This window comes from Prionailurus viverrinus, chromosome C2 (assembly GCF_022837055.1).
Source record: "Prionailurus viverrinus isolate Anna chromosome C2, UM_Priviv_1.0, whole genome shotgun sequence".
Taxonomy (NCBI): Eukaryota; Metazoa; Chordata; class Mammalia; order Carnivora; family Felidae; genus Prionailurus; species Prionailurus viverrinus.
Window position 1 is genome coordinate 25,244,268 of NC_062569.1, and position 24,640 is coordinate 25,268,907.

Below are 24,640 nucleotides of genomic sequence, written 5' to 3' on the forward strand. Positions count from 1 at the left end.
GTTCTCACTTTGAGAACCCCTGGCGTAGAGGATAAGTTTGAGGTACAGGAGGGCAAAGGAGTATGGTTGTCCAGTTAGTTGGGAGAGAAGGGACATGTCTGATTAATGCAAAGCCTCTCGCAATTTCAAGTCCCAGTAAGGAAAGAGAGGATTGGGATAATGCCCTGTGTCCAGAGTCCTCACCTCCTTCTTCTGGATGACTGTCAGCAGTCAGCAGGGTCACAGAAGCCTGGGACCGATGAGGAGAGAGGGTAGAGCAATAGTGATGGTCAGGAGTGCCTTCTCTGTGCCTGTCCTTCGGCACACCTGCCGTATGTAACGTCTAACCTTCATAGCAACCGCAAGAGAAGTAGGATCTCCCTCCTTTTGTGGATGAGAAAACTGAGGCATAGAAAGTGATATAACATACTCTGGTTCCAGAGTCGTACATCTGGAGCTCCAAGCCAAGCCCTTCTGCCTCCAAACCCCATGACTCAAGTCGAGACTGGCCTGTGGTTGAGCCCCCGGTGGGACCAGCTTTTAATACTTCAACAGTCATAGCTGTTTTGTGTGTGGTGAGACACCCGCAGCAGGGGCTGTGTGCAAGGGGGGCGTGTGCAAGGCGGTGCCGACAGTGCACCTGTTCCTGCAGCACGGTGGCAAATGGAGAGGCTCAGACTCTCGGTTCATGAAAGGGAACGCCACCCGGCTGAAACAGAGGTGTGCAGCTTTGAGGGGAGCTGGGTCACTGTCCTTCCTGTAGGAGCTACCCCTGGAAGTTATTAGTGGTGTTTTCCCACGTATGAAAATTGTGGCAGTTAGGTTTTCGTTTACTTCTACTATAAATTCAGTGCCCTGAGGATGTGCATAACACGTTCAAAACTTTAAAAAGCCACTTTCCCAACCGTTGGGAAGAAGCATAGGCAAGTGATTTCTGAAATTATTTCACAAACTTCTAAGACAAGAACAAGCCACCTCACTCTAGTACGGTGGGAATTGGGGAAGTTAGTGCTGAAGTGGCCCCATCCCCGAGCATGACACATCTCAGCGGGCTGCCATCGGCCGCAGCTGCCTTCAGTTATCTGGCTTCTATCACGTTAGAGCCACACGGAAGGACTGTCGAAGATCTGTGCTTTAGCACAATGTCCTCGACTTCTATCAAGGGTTAAGAGTATGTAGGGGCGCCTGGGTGGCGCAGTCGGTTAAGTGTCCGACTTCAGCCAGGTCACGATCTCGCGGTCCGTGAGTTCGAGCCCCGCGTCGGGCTCTGGGCTGATGGCTCGGAGCCTGGAGCCTGTTTCCGATTCTGTGTCTCCCTCTCTCTCTGCCCCTCCCCCGTTCATGCTCTGTCTCTCTCTGTCCCAAAAATAAATAAAAACATTGAAAAAAAAAAGAGTATGTAAATGATGTAAGAAAAATGTCTCTTCGTTTTCTGTAAAACTAAGGAAGACCCATTTGACTCCATAGCTCTGCAAGAGTCATACGACAAATTTCTCTGTTCCTTACCAGCAAATTATGCTTCTCTCTTATTGACCTGGCATGTTTCCTCATTTCATTTAAGGATTATAAAAATCCATGGCTCTCCCTATGTTGCCAGGAGGCTCAGAGCAAGCCTTCATATGCAGTAGCTTCCCTTAACCTCAGGTTCTTTGGTAATAATGATCTCCCACTCTTTTCTCTTAAAACTTTGGTACCTGTGTCTTCCTTTAGAAGGTTTCCAAAACAGCTTCTAAAAGTAGGCAGCTATCACAGATTAATGGGTCAAAAATGAATTTTTGGAATGGGATGGAGTGACTTTAATTTTTTTTTGTTTAACTTTTGAAGAGTGAATTGAGCCAGCCACGGGCATATGTGTGGACACATACATGTCTGAGAACACATATGTACTTGATGATGCCTTGAGAGGCATCCACTTGGTCTAGTGATTGAGAATGAACTTGGGTCTGAGTCAGACCTGGCTTTGAACCTCAGCTACTCACTGCTTACTTTATGACTGTAATGTCTCTGGGCCTCAGTATCCTCATCTGAAATGGAGATAATGATACCATGTGGTGTGTTTGAAGGATTAAACAGACGATTTATGTAAAATGCCTAGTACACTGTCTGGGACTTAGTAGGTCTACAGTAGACGGTAATCCCTACTGTTGTCATTATTTCTAGAAAAAGCTAGACTTTATAGAAAGACTGGATGGTACATTTGTAACTGCTGTAGATTGCCTTCTAGAGTGTGCATTGTTGAACTAAAATGACCTTCGGCTTAAAGTTAGGGCGTTTCATCCAAGGAGGGTGGTCACAGCTTACTTCTCCCTTAGAAAGAGTAGCTCCATGCTGGTGTTTCTTACTAATTCTCAAATGACAGTGGATGATCGCTACAGAGGCCTCAAGATTTTCTGAGGTCATCCACTCAGAGGCTGGTGACTAAGACTTACACAACTCTGAGGTCTTCACTTCCTGATTTATCTGTAAAATGACCTGAGCATCCTTGCCCAGGATGTCTCTTAAAGCCGATTTTCCAGTTTGGGTCGGCTCTTGCTTGATTTTATTAGGCTGTTACTTTCAATTTTTCTTTCACATACAACTATTACATTCAGTTGCCCAGGGGTATCTGTCAGGGAGGGTAGAGTTAAAGTGCCTTAGTACTTTGTGTGGTCATTAACCCCCCCAACACCCCCCATCTTGCAGGCTCAGGAAGTGAGAAGCAAGTTACCTGTTACCTAGACTGGATGGTGTATCCCATAGCCTACAGAGTCACGAGACAGCCGTAGCAACACCTGTGGGCCCAGCATGGCTTTCAGGTGCCTTTGGCTTAGGCGGAGCACCAAGGAACAGGTGTCTGTCCGTCAGATTTCCCTGCTGTGGGGAATGTGCACACCAGCCTCCACGCAGTGATGATTTCCCCCACCTCCGCCCTTCTTTGCCAAAACAATTGTTTAAAAGAGGAAGCTCTTTGGGTCATAAAATGTCATCTGGTAGTTAGTATATGGCTATATAGACATACTGGATTATACAGTAGCCTGACTGGCAGGAAGTAGGCGATTCATCAGAAAAAAAAAAAATAACGAAAAAATAAACTCTTACCAAAATGAACTTCCTCTTTCAAACTCTTTGTTTCAACTCATCCTTTGGAACCTTCTTTCAGCCTTTTAGAGAAAAAATAACCAGTAGGGATGAATGCGGTATTGCGAAGAGAGGTAATCCCAGCCCTATTTAGCCACGTGCTTCATAATTTTTTTCATGTTTTATTTTTGAGAAAGAAAGAGAGAGCACAAGCACGGGAGAGTCAGAGAGAGAGACACACATACAGAATCTAAAGCAGGCTCCAGGTTCTGAGCTGTCAGCACAGAGCCCAGTGTGGGGCTCAAACCCACAAAACTGTAAGATCATGACCTGAGCCGAAGTGGGAGGCTTAACCGACTGAGCCACCCAGGCGCCCCCAATATGCTTCATAATTAAAAAGAGCAAGCCCCATGCTGTCTGTCCCCAGGCGGGCCAGGGTTAGGGTATGGCCACTGCCTAGAGGGACATGGGACACCTGCCACCTTGAGAGACTTCATGTTCAAACTGAATTATCCTCAGAATCCTCCGGTGAGACGTTTTGGATGTTGCCCGTGTCCCCCCTTTGATAGAATAAAGTTCCCTTCACTCAGTCCCCTTCATTTTGTTTGCCTTACAGATCCAGGAGGCTGCAAGTCAGGGCCTGCAATTTGTCGGCGTCATACCTCAGTACCATTGCCCTGCGAGGTCGGCAGGCAGCAGCCCCCCAGTGGACGCCAGAGATGCGGAAAAGGAGCCGGGCAGGTGTGAGAATAACGAGAACCCGGGTGCTCCCGTGGGGATGGACGGCAGCCGGGAGCCAGGCCAGGGCCCAGGAGGGGAGACGCCCATCGCTGAGCAACCCAGCTTGCCCTCAGGAGAGGGGGATGGAGCAGAATTTTCTCCGCATGGGCTGAGCAAGACTCTGGATGGGCCGGATGGTAACCTGTTGGAAGTGAGTGAGGAGCCACTCTTGGGAAGTAAGTATGTCAGCAACCACTTAAAAGAGAGGCTAACGGCTTTTCAGTAGTCCCCATGGCATTTTAGGAAAAAGAAATGGAATTAGAGTGTAGAGACAGCAGTCCATCGCACAGGGGAAACTTCATCAGGCATTTTTCCGGGCCTCCTGACTGATTGCGTACTGAAGTTGTGACTTCCGGGAGAGCAGAACCACGGAATTGCCTTCTGGTCGCTCCGACATGTCACGTTCGAAGTAGATTCTAGAACTTAAGGGATTTTCGCCCCATGCTCTTGTGCTACCCTTGAATTGCCCTGCTCTTAGCACAGGAAAAGTGTTAAGATGCTGGGCACCAATGCAGAACGTATGCTCCCTTTTGGTCCCCTCATTTTGAATATCTGCCTAAAGAAAGAAATCAAGAAAGCCAGTTAAGGACAAATTGTGCAGGAAACTGGTGATTCAACTCACTAGGTACTGAAAACAGCCTGATTTCAGGCAGGGCATATAGTTGACAAATCAGCAGTGTGGAGAGAACACTGCCAAAGAGAGGCCACCAGTATGTGAATCCTCCTAATCACATTGTAACGGCCATTAGAGCAGGCATTTTAGGTTGGCAAATTCAAAGAACAACACTTACTAATAGCAGCCAACATTTCTTAATTGTGGTGATGTGTGTGATGTGGGTGAGCTGTAGTATCATTGCCCATTTTACAGCTGAGTAAACTGAGATTTAGAGAGTAAATCTTCTCCCAGGCTAGGAAATTGGCAGATCTGGTCTGTGAACTTATCTTGTTATACCTCTCTACTCTAATAGACTAGTAAGATTTCCTGAGGCCCTCACTTTATGGTGAGTGAAGTTTCTCTCCCTTTCCCTGTAATTCCCTTTCCTTTTCTTTCTCCAAGAAATCTAGCATCCAGCCATTTCCCAAGAGCCAGGCACCTGTCTGAGCTGCGTGGCCTCTTCCAGCCTTCAGAAGGTGCACTGGTAACAAGACTTCCAGGAGACCCCCAGGCTTTAGGGGGCCTGTCTGGGTCATCTTCCTAGTTCATGTTATTATTCATTTCCTGGTTCTTGAAATTAGCCTCTTCTTAATGATGAGGAACAGTTTATGCGCTGAGAATCTAGAAGAAGGTGGAACAGTTTCTTTTGTTATATTAGGTCAGTACTTCCTGGAAAGAAAATTGCGGGGTGGGTCATTCTGAACTTAACTTGCAACGTTGATTTAGAGCGAGAGATTGGCACTGCCTGCATTCTGGGATATATTATGGCTGTTGTTTAATATTATGGCTGGATCCTTCTTAAATATGTACTAAAGTAGGGCTTTTCAGCTCTGGGACTTTTCACACTGCTTGAGGTAGACTTCTCCCTCCAGAGTAGCCGAGAGCACATTTAGACCCTGTGTGTGCCTCCTGATGAATGTCCAGGTGTTATTCCAGAAACCTCCCATCTTCTCATTGCTGTTAGGCTACATGTGTTGTTCTGAATCCCCAGAAGGAAGACCGACCTCCTTGGAGGAGCATGCGAGGGTGAGAGTTCAGGGCAGGCACAGCCAGCACCCCCGAAGAAAGGTCCAGGAGTCATGGAGACAGGCAGCACTGTGGTTAAGAAACCAGACCCCACTCACATTCCATTTGCCACCTTCTACCTAGGCAGTCTTGGACAAGATACCCTCCTGTGCCTCAGTTTCTTACCCTGGAAAATAGAGATGCAACAATAGGTTCATATTGAAAGGTTAGGTGTACATTTTTTAAAACGTTCTATTTATTTATTTTGAGAGAGAGAGGCAGAGGAGAGGCAGAGAGAGAGATAATCCCAAGCAGACTCCACACTGTCAGCACAGAGCCTGACCTGGGGCTCCATCTGACGAACCATGAGATCATGACCTGAGCTGAGATCAAGAGTTGCACGCTTAACTGACTGAGCCACCCAGGCGCCCCGAGATGTACATCTGAAGCACTCAGCACTGCTTGACTCTTAAGTGTGAGCTGTTATTATTGGCACACAGGCTCAGTAGCCCTGACCACTGGCCTCCACCTTTGCATGGAGCCCTGGCTTTGAGAAAGGAGGCATTCAATACTGAAATTCCCCTCAGGACTTTTCTGAGATTTCCTGCTTTAGAATCCACCTTTCTCCAAGACTCCTTCCAGACTTCCTGCCCTCTTTGGTTGACTCTAGGGAGAATTAAACTGGGGAGACTTGTCCTAGGACCATTGCCCCCACGTGCCTCCCGCTGGCCTATGGCTGTTTGTCTCCCTCACCCAAAGAGCCCCCTCCGTTGCTGAACCCATAAAGACCCCTCAGCACCCAAGGTGTCCTGGCCTGTGCCTCATTTCTTCAAGTCCCTTCTCTTTACTAGCAAACCAGATCCCGCTAAAGAAGGATGTGTCTGGAAGTGGTCAGGCCAACAGTGGAGGGGAATTTCAGCCATGGGGGAGGGGCGTGTTACAGTACCCCACTTTAATCTCACTCAGTGGGCAGCTGGCTGGCTGTTGTTTACACACAAAGCTGGGCTCTTATCTCTCTGCTCATGAGGCCATGGGTCTCTCTGAAACCTAGGCAGCTTATTGTTATCCTTTGTTCTTCGTCGTGTGGAACAAATGAGCCTTTGGATCTTTTTCATCAGTTAATGAACACGCAGGGGTTATTGGCCACATATATGGCCTTGCTGGGGATAGACAGTCATGATGGTGGTAACTCTCTGGGTGAACTGTTCTAAGTTCCGATGAGCCATCTTGATGGTGCCTCACAACAACAGTTTTATGATGGCGGATGCTATTATTAGCCCATTTCACAGATGAGGAAAGTCACCTTCCATGCTACTCAAGTAGTGACGTTTTATATCCTAGCTTGAGCATTCAGCCTCCCCGAAGGCCGGACATGTAGGGACCCTGCCCACATTGGTCATGGCCTTCACCTGACCCAAACCTCTCTCCTAAATCTTTTTCCTGAGAAGTCTTACCAGTTCCTTGCACCATCACCCTTCCTCCCAAATCCCCCCAGCTTCCCCTCCCTGCTGCTTGCTTGCTCAGCTTTCAGCTTGCCTTTCTCGCAGGGCCCCCTAAGGAGGGTGAAGTGTTTTTACTCCTCTTTCTGCCAGGTGGGCTTAAATAGGCAATCACAGCAAGACAATTAAAAAAAATCCAGAGGGAGTCACCCTCTTTCCCCCTCCTTCTCCTCGTTTAATTTATTTCCTTTATAGGAGGCCTAGGGGAGCCGGGTCTAGGCTGCGACTGCTCACATGGGGCTTGCCAGTGAATTCACCATCCAGACACAGGGCAGGCTGCCCCTCCCCCTCCCCGTGGGCTCTTGAACGGCCTCTCTGATCCAGAGGTTATGCTCCCCTTCACCCATACAGGTCTCTCTGGGGACCCATCATGTGGTTCTCTTCCTGATCATTGACTTTTATTTCCTGGTCGGGGAGAATTTCCCTGATGGTTTGGTGTCGTTGCTGTGCAGAGACGGCCTGAGCTGGTGCAGGAACAGCCCCATGCCTCACTCCTGGACGCTGCCCTTCCCGCTCCTGCCCCTGCCTTATGGTGAACACAGAGCACCCCAGTAGCTCTGCTCCGAATGGCCCCTCGTGATGCATTTCTGCAGATGGGGAGCATGGACAGGCCAGGTGGGGAAGGCCGGTGCTGGGAAAGGTTAGGAAGGTATACCCAGACATCCACCTGTCCCTTGTCTCCTGGCTTCCAACATTCCTTTCTGTCCTTCCCTGGGCGTCTCTGTTGCCAGGAAGGTTCACACAAATTCAAATTGTTCTGCCACTGAATAATACTGAAACATCTTCCAAGCGCTGCCCTTCCTATCCTGTGCCTCGTCACTTAAAATGCTCAGAAATGCCAGTCAGAAACCCAAGCTAGTGACCTCAACTGTACTTCTTGGCCGAGGGGGTTTTATTCAGTAGTCCTCCTTGGCAGCCAGCTCCTTGTGTGGGGAGAGAGAGGAGGTGTCCTCCTGAGTCTGGCCTTTCTGATGTGTGGCCCCGCCTTCCCGCGCCCCCAGAATGGCGCTACCCTGTGGCTCTCCTCCTCCCAAATCTGCCACCTGCCGCCATCTTTTGGCCTTTCCCTCAGTCCATTAACAAACAGCTATTGAGCTCCCACCCGTGGTCCACAGCTCCTGCTTTCTGTGTACTGATGAAATTAGCCTCTTGTTAGATTTGGAAACAGCCCAGGGCTGGGGGTTTGAAAGACTCTTGGCTTTGCCACTTTCCAGCTTGTGATGTTTGGGGGATCCACTTAAGGCTTCTGGGCTTAGAACTGAGGCAGCCCTTCGTGTGGGGGTTAGGAGAGTCACATCAGATGGTGGAGGTGAAAGTGCCCGTAGCTGCTGCTGCCTGACCAGGGGATTCCCGTGGGGCGCTGTATGTGCCTGGTTTCCCCACTTTGCCTCCACAAACAAGCCCCACCCGGGCCCAGAGGTGTCCTGCTGCTAGTACCTGAGCCTGACAGAAGTCTGAAGCAGTTTCTCTCAGATTCAAGAATCCAAACGGGACTGAGGCCCTTCTGGCTTCTCATCCCATCACAGAGCCCACAGCCCTGCTTCCCAGTGCAAACCTTCCATCTTAGCCCCGCTGCCTGTCACCTCAGCAGAACTTAGCCCCGACTCAGTGCAGCTACCGGGTCAAGTCTGACTCCCACATGTTTCTTCTCCAGCCAACTCACCAGCCTCCTCCTCCTCCCAGTCTAGCCCTGGGAGTCATGCTTTACGCCAGATGCTGCACGCTCCCTTCCCTCCAGGCCGGAGGTCTCTTGGAACATCAGGACCCAACCAGCCTGCCTGCTACCTGCCAGTCACAGGCTCTCTGGAGCCTGTCTCTCTGCAGACAGACCACAGACTTCCATCCTGTGCCTGAATCCCAACTGCCTGGCCTGGGCCTCAGAACTGGGCATCAATTTCCTTCTTCCCTGCTCCTGAGGAGCTTAGCAAGGCCTTCGTGGGTCTGGCTATCAGGCTGGCAGCACCCAGTAAGCCCAGCGCCCCCTTCTCCTCCCCTAGCTTACTACACTTTCTGGCTTAGGTCAATCCAGCAACATACCTGCATCCCCTATCATATTACAGGGACTTTTCTGGACAGAGGGGATCCAAATGGCACAAGGCAAAGCCCCCCGTGTCAGGGAGAAAGAGAAAGACCAGAAGATTAAAAAATACAAGCAAGACAGTCTTGATTCTCCTTGGGTGCTCTGCCAGTCCAATTCTTCGGCTGTTCTCAGAACATTCTCAGAAACAATGCCTTCCCCCCTCCTTTGGGACTTTCTGTCCCATGTCTGGAAAAATCTTCCAGCTGGGGTCATGGCAGAGTCACAGAGCAGCTGAGAAAATTTAAACAAACTTGGGACTTCTTTTTGGAACTCTCGGTGCTTGCTCATGTGATGATGTGTGTTGGAGAATCAGAATATTAAAACATCAAAAGGCATCATTTGGGGACAGTTTCTCTTGGCCGGTTTCCATGTAAGTAATGAGAAAGAGGACCATGGCCAAGGATACAGCAGGACAGGGGAGTTAACTAAAGGGTTACACATCTGAAATCAGGTTTCTCCCAATATTTCACCACTACTAATCTTTTGGAGGCTCTTGATTCCAGCAGCGTTTCCTTCCTGAAAAATTTATTTCTGTCTCTGGCTTTGGCCCTCCTCCCTGGGGAGGATCCTGATGTGAGAGCTGGGGCTCTGTCAGCACTGCACTGTCTACCTCGTCCGTCGGGCAGTCTGTCTTTCCTTCACCTCACACCCAGCACCCTCCCTTCCCCTTTTGGCCTTCCCCTTTTTCTGTTTCTTTACGCATTTGGGAAAGTTGTGTTTCTGTCTTACCATGCAAGTGGGGAATTCTTCTGGTTGATCAAGTGTTGTCATGTATTTTTGGACTTGGGCCACTGTCAAATTCTCTACTCACCTCTTCCATATAGAGGTTGTGGTTTCTTTTTCTTTTTGATCTATATGTATTCGTGCTTGACTATAGCAGATTATGGTGACTGGTGCTCTGGTCCACCTTGGGTCACCTGAGGACAGCTTTCTTAGCCTCTGCCTAAAGGCGTTGTCTGGAATGGGAACAGGCCCCGGCAGGCCACTGCCCCAGGGAATTCATACCTCAGGAGTAGCCTCAATCCCTGAAGATAAATGCCCAGGCTTCCTTGCCCCGTGGCAAGGCAATCGGAGGGATGTTCTGTGCAGTTAAGTGAGCCCCAATGGCTGTAGCAGTAACCTGCTCAGTAATGCACCCTTCCCTGGCTTTCCTCTCTTCCCTATTTCCTACCCCTCCTCCCTCTCTGGGAGGGATTTCCAGGGATCACTTCCCAAATAAACTGCTGGCACTCAAAAACTTACAGGGTCTGCTTTGGGAGAAATCCGGGTGAAGTCAGGGATTCACTAAAGCATTGCTTATCCTCTTGTCCTCAGTAGGTGTGGCTTTTATTTGGACACCTAGCACCTTGGACTGGAAAATGCCTGATCGTGTAGTTCACATCCTGTCCCCGCCAGCTCCAGTCCAATGCTTGATTTCCCTCCATGGCAGACCTTTCTTTGCATGACTCCATTCCTCAAGTGTGTATTTCAAAGTCATGAAATAGTCTGATTACCACCTCTGTACACCAAGCCCTAATTTCTTGTGGGAAAGCATTTACTGGCTGGAGTCAGGCAAATGGACTGAGAAAGGTAAATTGGGGTGGAAATAATAAATAGGCCAGATTTGGTTGTTTAAAATCCAGGTGGCCATCTTTGAAGATGGGCACCTTTCTCTTTCTTTCTTTCTTTCTTTCTTTCTTTCTTTCTTTCTTTCTTTCTTTCTTTCTTTCTTTCTTTCTTTCTTTCTATCCGATGGATAGAAATGGCCCCCCTGGTAGCTTAACTCTTGCTGATGACAAAGTGTCATGGCCTGGCACTGCTCCCCAGAGATCGCTGCTGATGTTTGCTCAGATGGAGCTGTAAAAGACTTCCTTTGCCCGGAATACAGTACCTGTGTGGGATAATTTTAGATGTTGTGTGGATGGACATATTTGGTGTTAATGTGCCTCATCATTCCCTTCTGTTTATAGCAAGTGGTAGTTGTTTCCCTTATGGTCATGAAACAAAGTTTCCTTTTTAAATTCATTTATTTAAATAAAGGAAAGCAATTCTGTTTAAACGAAGAATAATTCAGCAAGTGTTTGGACACTGCAAAATTGTGAAGTACTTAAGTAGGGGATACAGGGTCCCAGAACGTGGGTCTAGGCCAGGTCTCTCCTGAGGGGAGCATGAGCATACTTTGTCCTTGTTGCTAATGTCAACCATTGTTTATGACCTTTAAAATATTTCTCTGAAAGAAGGGTGGGGATTTTCTTATTATTCCAATAGATATTTTTGGAAACCAAAGCCTATTCCTGACTAGCCTGTGTTAGCAAAGCTTTTTAAGCTGGGTAAACTCTGATTGCTTGACTAAATGAGTAACACAGAAAAAGACCTTCAAGACTCAGATTGAAATTCCAGGTATTTGCTCCTTGAGGCTGATACTGTTCACTCATGGCCCAGCAGCACGTACAGCTGGCGCGGGTCAGCTTCTGGGTGCTAGTGAGTATTGATTTTTGAAGAACTGAGCTATAAATGAAGGAAAGGGAAAGCTCAGAGCCCCACTCCCAGTGCCACCTACCTACCACTCCAGGCAGGAACCCTCATTTACGGGAACATATTTATTTTTACATATCAGTGGTGTATTTTCGATGTACTTGATTAAGTATTATGGGTTCGGCCCCAGGAAACACCCCTGCTGTTTATAAATAGTGAGTTCAAGGGTATACAAGGTTCCTGGAATTAGAGTAGTATTTTTATTTTTATGTGCCTCTGTATATTCACCTTTTTTTTTTTATAAAAAAGAATAGCTCTTACCCAAATACGTCTACTTTTTTCTTCCAAAACACCTTTGTATGGATTCCTAGAAATGTCTACCATGTCCTTACAAACACCTGACTATACACATTGATCCCAGATAACAGCTATTCATTACACGCCAGATTCAAAACCCATGTGCCACCCGCCCGCCATTGGAAGCTCAACCTTTGACTTCCATGTCACTTTCAAGGCTCCCTAACTTAGTACCTGAAATCAGGTTTTATTATTTGGCAATAGTGCAACCTAACAGAAAGTTTGCCTTTGATATCATTTCTTCAGGCTCCTAAGAGATTTACTACACTCGATGAGGCAGGTTTTTATCACTCTTTGACCTCTTCTCTCCCACCTTCTTTACAAATCCCAACAGAGATGGAGATCCTCGCCCTTTTCAACAAGCCGAAGAGCCATCAGAAGTGCCGACAATACTATCCGGTCACTATTCCTCTCCGGGTCTCCAAGAATGGCCAGACGGTGAGCGGTTTGGATGCCAACTGGTTGGAGCACATGAGTGACCACTTCCGGAAAGGAGGCATGCTGGTGAATGCAGTCTTCTACCTTGGCATGGTCAATGGTATGGAAGTTACAAACCTTGGGCAGCCCTCATGAACTCTGCTTCTCTTTTCATCTTAGACCATCTTTAGAGCCTGCCCCATTCAGAAAGCCCCGCAGCTGATGAACATACTGCGTTTGATTTCTAATTAACACCTTGAGGAATTTTCCACAGAAACCACCACCTGTGCTCCCTAAACCTCTCTAGGAGTCAGTCGGCCAGGTATCTTCTAGCACGACAGAGAAAACAAAGGGGTTCTGTTTTTGATGGTGGCCTCAATCTATGTTGCTTGTAAAGACTTTTAAAAAGATTATTCCCCATTTGCTAATTACCCCCTGGGATCCTGCCGCTCCAAAAGTGCAAATTGTTTGTAGACACTATTACCGTTTGAAGTAGCAGTAGCAGCACCTTGGAATTAACCACTGAGAAATGAATTGAACTGCCTAGTTTCTGTAAGCTCTGTAGAGATACACACTGTTTCTGGGTCTCACAGTCCCCGGTACCCCCTCCCCAGTAAGGCGTTGTCTCTGAGGGAGATAACATGGTGTACAGCCCTACTGATGGCTGCCCTCCTAAGGCAGAAATTCTGCCCACGATGGAGAAACACGTCAAGTGGAGAAAGGGTTTGGGGTTAACACGACAGCAGGTTGAGTGACTAGGGTGTGTCAAAGCCGGGAGGCGGTTTGGGGAGTGGGGCTAACATGCCAGCACGTAAAGATCCTGAAGGCTGCCAGTCAGCAGGATTTCTAAGTGCAACACAACACCAAATTTGTTGATCCCAGCAAAACCTGGCAGGGGGCTTTGACACCGCCGTCTTGGCTGTTGAGCAGTTCTCTCTCCAAGAATTAGCAGAGTCAGGAACGGAGTTTGGATTCGATCCTTGAAATGCCAGCAAACATCTTTAGAACTAGAGACATCAATATTAGTTCTGAATGTACATACTTTAAATCATCTGGAAGTCATAGAACTTTGTACAGAACAGCCGGGTCTTAATTTGGATGTGTGTCCCTTGTTCCTGTCTAAATATCAATATCTAATGCTAATGTGTTAATACAGTAGCAGCAGACATTGGATAGTGTAAGGGGTCGCAACCATTCGTAGAATGGACGAATGACCTAAGAAAGGTGGTTGGCTCATTAAGAATACGTGTCACGCGGCACCATCCAGCAGAACTTTCTGTGATGATGGGAATGTTCTCTATCCGTGCTGTCCAGTACGGTAGCCACGACTCACACCTGGCTATTGACTGCTTGAAATGTGGCTAGGATGACTGAGGACCTGAATTTAAAAATTTATTTGATTTTTATTAATTTAAATTTAAATCACTATATATGCTTAGGGGCTAGTAGTATATTATGCAGTTCTAGAGTATACATTTCATGAATACAACCAATGAAGAGTCCATTTAGTTCTCTGGCGGCAAGGTTGGAAACCTCCCTCTCCCTGAGGAGGCCCTGCATACTTGCAGAGGTCCCGGAAGCCAGAGAACATCATGGTCTGTTTTGAGATTCACCATAAAACACGAGTTGCATCTACTTGGGGCAGATATTTACAGCCCTGATTGATTCATTGGTATTAGAGGAGTCCAGAGAGGAGCCCTTTGCTTCCTGCTTCCTGTAAGGACACCCCATCACCCATCTTGGGTTGTGGCAGCCACACTTTTTATCTTGTCTTAGGGTCTCTCTGGCCATACATCCTTAACCCTGGGAAGCCTATAGTTAGTTACACTAACATCTTTTTTTTTCATGTTTATTTATTTTTGAGAGAGAGAGAGAGAGCAAGTAGGGGAGGGGCAGAGAGAGAGGGGGACAGAGGATCCAAAGCAGGCTCTATGCTGACAGCAGACAGCCTGTTGGGGCTCGAACTCACGAACTGTGAGATCATGAGCTGAGCTGAAATCAACAGTCAGATGATTACCCGACTGAGCCACCCAGGTGCCCCAGTTATACTAACGTCTTAAAAATGTTCAGGAAAGCACTGAAGGTAACAGCTACACAGGCAGCCCCACTTTAGAGAATTAGGGTATCAAAAGGGAAGTTTTCTCTGGTCCTACTGCCCAGCATGTCTGGGGCAAGCTGAGCCCCAAGAGAGGACACCTTGAAAGTTCACAATGCCATGTGAACTTTTGGGCCATTATGGCTTTGGCAATCAAGATAATTTCCTATTCCTTCTTCCTACCCCATTCTCTGACCTTGAGTCCAAAAGCACAGAGAATTCATACAGTTTTTTCTTCAGATTTGACTTGAGTGTTGGAAATGCTGTTATATCCTCCCTTGGCTTTAGCTGCAGTAAATCCTGCCTTCCTGCCTTGAAGACAGAACATGAAATTTCCCCTGGCAAGTGCAACTGTGGAAGCCGAGCCCCAAGCCTATGACATGTCTACGGCTCGGCCACAGCTGCACGTCTCAGTCTCGGGGATGGCTGCAAAATTCTCAGAACAAAATTTATTTAAACCCACTCAAACTTCAAATGCAATTTCGCCCTGTCTGGTTCGATGTGGGGGGAATGTGACTTGGGAGTAATGCTCAGTGGCCAGGGTGTTTCTGCTCTGGAAAAGCCCAAGGTTTCCGTTGGGCAGGGATGAAATATACATATGCTCTTTTCCCAGAATTAAAAAAAAAAAAAAGGCAAGTTAATCATAATTATAAAAAGGAACCTGTTTCTAATAAGATAATTAGTGTCCTTACAAGTAAACCTGGCAGAGCTAGAAGCACATCTTTAAGCTGTTTGCCACCTGGAAAAACACCAGTCCTGATTCTTAAATGGATATTTATACTCTGAAATATTTTCCACAGAGTCATAAAACTCGTGAGAACTTTGTCCCATAAACAGGGTGATGTTTTAGCTTGAATCGTTCAGTTAAGACTCCAGCTCCTGTTTTCAAGCCTTTACCCCTCGGGGACATGGAAAGACTTTAACGGTCCTCAAGTTTGGGCTTCTGCTGAGTCTCCAGAGCTCCTCCTCTGGAACTTTTATTAAGCCTTAGAAGGACCAGGTGTCTTCAGCTGGGGTGGCTGTGCCCTTGGGCCCTGGCAAGCAGAGGCACAGATAAAAGAGAAGCATAATGATGCTGATGGTCTCATAGCAGTTACTATGGGTTGGTGCTGGTCTGAGCAGTTCAAACACAGCAACTCATCTAATCCCCACAACTCAGTAAAGTAGATACCATCGTTATCCCTGTGATACGGCTGTGGAAACCGAGGCACAGAGTGGTTAAGTCATTGCCAAGGTTGCCAGCTAGTAAGTGGCAAGAAAGCAGTAGGAAGAAAGAAGGGTCAGGCTAGGGAAAATGGATGTGAGGAGGGGGTAAAAGAGGTGGCTGTGTTGGCAAGAGGTTCAGGCTCCCAGTGAGGCCTTGGGTGACCCTTGAGAAGGGAGGGGAGCTTCAGAGTCACCCTTAGAAAGTAGCAGGGCCTGGACTGCCAGCCACCTGTGTGGCTGCATCCAGGGGTGGGTCAGACAGCAGGGCAGACAGGCACACAGAAATGCTACCTGATGAGGCAAAAGCTAGAGTCTGTGTTGCCAGCAGATGGGAGAGGCCGGGAGGGGAATCTTTCTGCCATTGGTGAGGAGTTGGGTAGGTACAGGAGTCCAAGGTAAGGGCAAGGTGGAGCTGGGTGCCCACCCTCTAAAGACCCACGCAGGAGCCTGATTTCTCACCAAGGGCCTTCAGGCCTGCAGAGTACCTGCTGCTATCACTGGCCATCGATGCTACGGCTGCCACCATCAGCTCTCCTTGCCTGCCCTGGTCTTCCCTCTGTCCCCTGGCTGGCCTTGTCGTTTTTTCCGCCCCTGCCCTATCCTTGTTCCCACCTCCCTTTTCCCTCCCTTGGCCCTGTGCTGGCTCTCCTTCTCCTGCTCCCCTGGCCCTCCCCTCACCCTCTCCTAGCCCCACAGTCCTTACACCCCTGGCAGTATCATCTTTATCCATCCCACATTCAAATGTTTTCAGTTGGGGGTGCCTGGGTGGCTCATTCGGTTAAGTGTCTGACTCTTGATTTTGGCTCATGGTTTGTGAGCTCGAGCCCCACATTGGGCTCTGCACTGACAGCATGGAGCCTCCTTGGGATCCTCTGTCTCCTTCTCTCTCTGCCCCTCCCCTGCGCTCTCTCTCTCTCTCTCTCTCAAAAGAAATTTTAAAAAAATGAAACATGTTTTCATTTGTTTCAAAAATGTCCTTGGCAGCAAGTGGTCTGATGGTCTGAACCAGAATCCAGTCCAGCATTGTGCACTGCATATGGTGACCATATCCTCACTTCTCAAGTTTTACCTAAAAGAGTCCTTTTTTATAAGCCTCGCTCTTTGAAATAAACCCAGCCTCGTACACTGCTGAATGTCCTGCATTATTTGTCTGTGGTCGGTGCCTTGTGATGTCATTTACCTAATTTCTCTAGCCTCTGTATCCTGTACACTGGAATTTAGTTCTAAGGCCTTGATAAATTAAGCACTGCGACCACAGTACATTCTAGATGCTGTTGGGTTTTAAAGTTGCATCTCATCAGGAGACACATTATACCTACATGTTCCTCCATTCCTATCCTTTTGATAGATTGTCCTCATTGGGACTGTCCCTGATACCCCAGCCACATGTAAATCCAAATAACATTCAGTATTTATATCATCATTTTTGATGCCCAGCATAACCTAAATTACTTTATATTTGCAAAATACACAAGTTCAAAGTGTACCTGTTTCAAGTAGAATACACATACTACATTCACGTAGAGACTACAAACCCTCGGGCAGGTTCTGCATCTGTACTTCTTAGCACCCCAGTGTTTGTACACCGTGTGCTGTATACAGAAGGTGACTAATGCAGGTTTCTGGACGACGCTCGGTAGTGCCGATAGCAATGAGGGGAAAAGCCGGTATATGGGCGTGTATCACAGGAACCCGGGGAATTGAAGAGCTAGGTGTAGGCGGAATGGAAAGGAAGAGAGATGAGGCAATCCCAGGTGCTTCCAGCAGCCACTGCCTGGGAATGTTTGGCCTACTGATTACAGATATGGCCTCTGTTTCAGAGGAGCCACTTACTAATGTGGGGGTAGAGTTCCCTTATGCCATAGATGCATTTTCCCTTATATTCATAGCACATCTTCAAATGACTTTTTTATTGGAGTATAGCACATATCGAGAAAACTATGCACGTTATGAGGATATAGCCCAGAAGATTTTCACAAGGTGAGCACGTCTCTGTAACCAGCACCAGATCAAGAAACAGAATGTACCAGCCCCATCAAAGCCCCCCTCATGCCCCTCATAGTCCCTGGTTCCCAGGGGATGACCACAGTCCCAACTTGAAACACCATAGATTAGTTGTAAACTTCATATGAATGGAGTATGTGAATGAACGCCCTTCTTGTGTTGGGCTTCTTTCACTCATTGTATTTGTGAGATCCATCCACAGTTTTACATGTAATTGCAGATCATTTCTTCTCATTGCTATATACTCTCCTTTAGGTCGATAGATACAACTACTCCGCTTCCAAGTGTGTTTTTTGTCCCATCTAGGAAAGCATGGCGTCTGCATAGATTTGGCCCCAAACTGAAGCCCTAAGGCCAGTCTCACTGTGACATCCCTGGGATGGCACCCAAAACACCAGACATGGAGGATGGTGTAGTGGTCAGGCTGGGAATCTTGAGATGTTCATCGCCACCACTAGCTGGAGCCCCAGCACCCAGCACACAGAGTGCTAGGTCAGTAAATACCTGTTAGTTACTGAAAGGGCACAGGCTTTGGAATCGAACAAATCATACTTTTGATCTCTTTTGCCCCTTGCATTCCCTTTGAACATGGACACGTGATTTAACTTCTGAGACCTCCATTTTCTCACCTACTAAGAAGGAATGATTAGTCTTGCAGATGTGGGGGAGGGATTCAGGGAGAAACTATGAACTGTGCCTGGGCATGTGCCTCACATCCAGCAAACACCCAATCAGAACGTTTCTTCCCCGTCTGGTTGGTTAAATGGCTCCGAACTTGCAGGTTCACCTTGCTGCAACTGAAGATGGGTTGTACCTCCTCTAGGTCACTCACCACTTCAAAGTTAGAATGCAGGAGTGAAGGCAGGCTAACAGCAGCTGTGAATGCTCAGGAAGGAGAAGGCAGTAGACCTGCTCACTCTTCTGATAATATCAGTCAATTAGGCACGGTATGATCGGGGAGCAACATGGCACCATTAGCCAGGATTGGTTAAACGGCGATTACATTTATGGTGGGGTCATAGGTCATCGTGACAGCAGTCACATGTGCAGTTATGGTTATACATTTGGGACGTGCCATTCCTGGCACATACGGGGTGCTGTGAGCACCATGTAGCCTCTGATGGGGAGAAGGGGCTCTCAGAGACTCAAGGAAATCTGTTAGGCCAGCTACCTCAGTGGGGATGGTTTAGTCCAATCTAGCTTGTTAAAAGGAGAACGGTGACTTTTTCTTTTTTCATCTCCCGTAATTAGACCACATACGTTGACCACTCGTCATGGTGTGCACATTTCCAGCTGGACTTTGGGGAACAGCACCGAGGATAAGCCTGAAGCTTAGTTTGCTAGGTCTCAGAGGCTGCAGGGAAAGAACAGTTGCCCTCCCAGAATTTACCTCTTGGAATAATGGGGCGAATCCCCTTTTCACACCTCCTTTTTATAAAATCATAAGCTTGGAATGTTAAGGTGGCCTTTTGCCAAAAGACTGGCATCAAATATTTATACAGTACTGGGGCAAATAGCTCTCTGTGCACAGTAGGGAAGCATCTTTACTTTAATAAAAAATGCAGTGATAATGGAGTGTTTTCCATAGATGTAGGGTGATTTAACCTTTTACATTGGGAGCCTTCACTGTAAGAAAGACCTATTTATACCCAGCTCGGTGTGCATCACAGCAAGGCTGAGCCAGGAAGGTAATGAGAAGACGCGGAGTGGACGAGGCCGTCAAAACAAGGGGTTCTTTAAAAGCCCAGCTGTCTGCTCTCCGTGGTTCATTGGCTTTTTTGCTGTTACAGATGATCAAATTTTGACAGCCATTCCGAACTTGCTTTGTAGTTAGTAGGTGAATCAGCACTCCGGATTCAGAATAGCAGAGCAGTGGGCTGAGGGGCTAGAAGGCAGACGGTGGCTGAGGCAGCTGGTAAATAAGGACCTGGTTTATTCCTATTTCACACCCCAAGTCTGGCCATACATCTCCCCACTGACCACACAGCCCTCCTCCCAGGCCTGTGACCAGGGAGGAAGCAGAGAAAGCCAGGCAGTGGCTGGGATGGTCTGGATGGACTATGGTGTCTCATTCCCTCTTCTGGACCTCAGCTCCACTGCACGGTACTGTTGGCAGGCTAAATGCCATCGTAATATTTATGCCAAATTAGGTACTCTATTACTTAAAGCAAAGATAGGCACAATTTAAGGTCTTGGAGATTTTCCATTGAGATTTGTACGTAAAGACTTTGGAGATTGGAGATAACATATTTTGGTAGGAGTCTTGTGGGGATTTGTGCTGTATTGGTCTAATCCTGAGGGAATCATTGAATGTATTCTGGTCTCAAGCATCCCCAGGTCAGGACTTGGGAAAGCTTTACTCAAAGTGGTTCTATAGGGTATTCCTACTGTGGCAGGAGCTCCAGCTGGATCTTTGTTCTTCAGAACTTTAAAAGTGAGCTTTACTATGGTTCATCTTGTCCTGAGGCCCCAAATACCTACAATGTGGTTTAAAGAGAAGCCCTGTTCTTCGCTGGTTATCTCTGTAAAACGTTTCTTAGGAGGGCAGCGAATAAATACTTGGGGAAAACTTTTTAGCAGAGCAGATGAGAGAGGCAACCTTAGTACTTTTGCTAAGGCTGTTTGATAACACACTCTCAGTTTAGGAAACTAATAAGAAACTGGAGCATGGTGTTGATGAACTTAGATTGATCTCACTTAAAATGGAGTATTATCTCGTCATATTGGACAAGGCTGCTGTGCTCCAGGAATTGGTCTCACGGCTGTGAGTCATTGAGCTGGTCACGCCTCTCTATCATTCTGGAATAATCAAGAATATCCCCAAGCCAACCAAAGTACACCAGTCTCATATTTCTTAGGTTTAGGTTGGATGTTGTATTAGTCAGCTATTGCCACAGTACTGCTGTGTAACAAGCCCCCCCAGAGTCATTGGCTAAAAACAGTACTATTCTCACACATTGGTGGGTTGGCTGGAGCAACTCCATGAGGCAGTTCTGCTGGTCTCAGCTGGGCTCACTCTCAGGTGTGTGGGTCAGCTGATCTAAGCTGAGCTGCTCTTGGGCAGCTGGGGCATGTCCTCTCAAAGTGGTGGCAGAGATAGAAGAGGTTAAGTTTAACCACAAGGGCTTGCCAAGCCCTTGTTGCATCATACCTGCTAATATCCCATTGGCCAAACAAGTCACATGGATAAGCGCCTAGTTGGCTGGTCTCCCCACCCATCATCTTAGTCTTGACTTTCTTCTCTCCTGATTCCACTGCTCTTGTGGTCCTTGGCTACCCCTCATTCACTGTGCATCCCTACTCCAGCTGTATCCTCTACCTAACTCTCAAACCCTGAAGATCCAAAAGCCTTCCTTGCATGGTTAAGTACATATCTCTACTCAAAATGAGGAGACCCGTTTTGAAAAATACCCAACCACTGCCTCCACCTGCACTCTCTCCCCTTAGCCCACTTGATATTTTTATAGCATTTATCACCTCTAACATTATGTCACTGTCTCCCTCCCCACACTACAAGGTAAGCTCCATGGGGCAGAGACTTCATACGTCTTGCTGCCTGAAAGATCTCCGATGACCACAGGAGTACCTGGCACAAAATAGATGCTAGGTAGGCACTGGAATGAATGAGTGAGCAGCTAGAAGTGTTTTCAGTATAAGCTTAAATGCTTCCAGGAACACAGTACTCACTCTTCTGAGGTTTTACCTTCCATTTTTTAGACTACTCTAAGGAAGGTACTTTCTGTTTATATTGTACTCACATTTTCTCCCCATAGTTCCTAAAACTTTTTGATTCTAGCTCTGCCTTCAAGAGCCATGTAGAGGAGAGAAAAAGAAAATTCATTTTCATCTGTGTTGTCTGTTTGTATGATGCTTGTGTTAACTCTTGCATTAATCTTGTAGAAAAGGATAAGAAGAAATTCAAATTATACCTAATCCCACCAATCATAAGTGCTGCTAGATTTTATGTATTTCCTTAAAGTTTGTCTAACCCTTCTTAACATAAAAAAAATTCACATACAGCTCATACCGCAGGCTTGTATCCTGTTTTTTTTTTTCTTCTTTATAACATTGTCTCTAAGGAATGTTTCTGAATCATTACATTCCCATAATTTTTTTGTAGCCACATAGTATTTAATTATATGGAAGTCTCCTAACTTATTCGACTACTTTTCTATGGTTGAATATTTGAATTGTTGAGCATTTAGATTGTTTATGTTTTTAAGGAATTTATAAGTCATGCTGGTAGATAAATATTTGATGGCTTTAGTGGTTATTTCCTTAGAATAGGCTGAACGAGGTAGAATTTCTGGGTCAAAGAAGATGGACTTTTTTGTTTCAGGCTCTTTAGACCTTGTGAAATTGCTCTCCTAAAAGATTGTACAGTTAAAATTCCCTTAACCACCATAAGCTTTTTATACACGTATAAAAAATCTTAAGCTTAGCCATTTATTTATTTATTTTTGTTGTTGCAAACAATTTTCTCATTTAATGGCCTTTCAATTGTCTTTATGAGGTCTAGTGGAAGACAGAAGCTAAATATTTGTTAAGTGTTTACATCTGTCCGTCTTTTTCTTTGTGGCTTCTGGGAAATGCTGACAGTTCCTGAACTCCAATGTAATACAAAGGACTTTCTGAATTTATCTCCCTTTCTGTTAAAAAAAAATCATATTATTATGTGAATTATCCTTCTAAAATAAAAATAGTATATCACTAAAGATAGTTTTAATGTGAATTGCCATAACAAATTACCACAGGCTGGATAGCTTAAATAATAGACGTTTATTTTCTCAGAGTTGAGGAGGCTAGATGTCGTCCGTGGTTAAGGTGCTGGCAAATTCAGTTTCTGCTTGAGGCTTCTTTTCCTAACCTGCAGACAGCCACCTTCTCTCTTCTTCATCTGGCATTGCCTCTGTGCAGGGAGAGGGGAGGGGGGTCCCTCTGGTGTTTTCCTGGTAAGGACATCAGTCTTACCAGATTAGGACCCACCCTTATGACCTCATTTAACCTTAGTTAATTCCCTAAAGGCCCTACCTCCAAATACTGTCACTTTGGAAGTTAATGCTTCACGTATGAATTTGGATGGGGGGAGGACACAATTCAGTACCTAATGGTGTGATTGATTTGTAGATTAGAATCCAGGGACCAGGAGTGATTCTGTGTACACGTTCCCATGTCACAGATGAGAGACCAAGTCCCTGAAAGGGGTCACGTCACTTTCCATGATAGAGCATGGATCCAAACCACCTGCTTCTCTGTCTAGTCCTCTTTCCCACAGTCTCTTCTCTAAATGAATTTAGGGCATTTAAAAGCCATATTAAAAAAAGGAGGAGCGGCAGAAAACACCTCCCTTAATGTCTTCTGCTGTGGCGGGGACTCTGTTGTAATTTTCTTTATACTCTCACTGCCTAAGACAATGAATCCTTCTTGAATCCTGTTATATGTTTAACGTACGTTTATTGAATCATATAGAACTCAGAACCTGGCACACTGACCAGAGCAATGCCCAAGGAAACATTTTCAGTGGTAAATCATTTGGGAAAATTCCCCTTTCCCTCAAATTCTGCCTCTTGACAAGAGCTAAAGCGTCATCTGTACAGCTGTCCACATCATGAGAACTTCCAAGAATCAGCGCATCTAGAGTGCATCCGACAAACTCAGATCTGCTGTGTTATATCTAGCCCCCCTTTAAAAAAACCTTCCACCTAAATATAGTTTTCTTCTAAAAACTGTCTCTAAATGACTGTGTTTTACCCTGAATAAGTTCTCCCCAGTGCATCCTGACGTTGGAGCGTGAAAAAGAAGGTAAACGCGTGAAATCAAATGGTGATTGCTAACAATGAAATTTGGGCTCATAAAATCAAGGATATTATTCAGAACTGCGAGGTAAATTAGTCTCATTCATTCTGATGGGGCTAGACTCTATGGCTGTGTGTGCCTTCTTTAATTAACATGCTGAAAAGATGTTCTGATTGGGATTATTAATGAATGCAGTGAAAATTTTTGCTGCTTGTAAGGCTTCTGCCACAGACGGTTTACAGAACTCCCCCCGCCTCTTTTCTTTTTCCACAGATTCCTTACACAGCCTGACAGATGGAGTATTCATCTTTGAAGCTGTTTCCACAGAAGATAGCAAAACCATGCAGGGCTATGATGCTATTGTTGTCGAACAATGGACAGTCCTGGAAGTAAGTGTGAGATTGGCAGTGGTGCTTCCTTTGTTTGGACAATGATTGTTTTATCCGCTTGCTGGGTCTGACCGTGTCTGCTGTGGCTTTCCTCTGAAAGGCAGTTTGACCTGGGTAGACCTACAAGGCCCCTTTCAAATGCTTCTGTGCCCTCCAGTTGGGGCATGGGCCCCACTTTCCCTTTCTGTAGGAAAAATAGTGTGCGTGCTGGACCATTGGGTGGAAAGAGGTTCTTCTTTCATTCATTTGCATATCACTGGAAACTCCAAGTGACATACGTGAGGCCAACATACAGTCTGTGTCCACCGGAATGAGAGCAACATGATTGTTGGTGTTAGACCTTATGCCTCCCTCTGCCAAGTATCCTTGGAAGAAATTGGTGCATACGCACTCAGTCTTTGACAAAAAGCCCATGAGGCAAGTACATGACTGCCCCTATTTCACAGATGAGGAAACTGAGGTTAGGTCCCTGGCCCAAGGTTATGCAATAAATGCTGAAGGATGTCCTTGAGAGATGTTGACCCTTGAAGCCACCAAACTGCTGTGGGCAGAGTAATTCCTTCAGCCACGTCCCACTGGGACATTCGAAGACCTGATTTCTTTCTGAGATTCGCCGGTGTGTACTTTGAGGGCACTGTAGAAGGGTGGGCTTCTCAGACTCATCTCTTGTCCATCCAGCATCTTGGGTGTAAACGGGCAAGCTGTTTAAACATGCGGGACTGATTTCTGAAAGGATTTCTTGAGGAGGCCCTGGAAAAACACAGGGTTAGCATCGCTCGGAGGGCCCTTGCCAAACCGGGCTCTCTGTGCCAGAGTAAGACAGGTGTGGGTTCAGCTCTTTGTGAGGGGCATGGGGTGCCGGGACCC

At 46.6% G+C, this 24,640-nt stretch overlaps 1 protein-coding gene across 2 annotated transcripts in view; it reads left to right on the forward strand.

The window, feature by feature from the left end:
- RFTN1 (raftlin, lipid raft linker 1) overlaps positions 1 to 24,640 on the forward strand; it is a 208,680-nt gene that overhangs the window by 139,716 nt on the left and 44,324 nt on the right. For both annotated transcript variants that reach the window (XM_047875543.1, XM_047875542.1), the window contains exons 5-7: positions 3,653 to 3,992; positions 12,201 to 12,404; positions 23,658 to 23,773. In XM_047875543.1, coding sequence (XP_047731499.1) covers positions 3,653 to 3,992; positions 12,201 to 12,404; positions 23,658 to 23,773 — 660 coding nt within the window. The remainder of the gene's footprint in view (positions 1 to 3,652; positions 3,993 to 12,200; positions 12,405 to 23,657; positions 23,774 to 24,640) is intronic.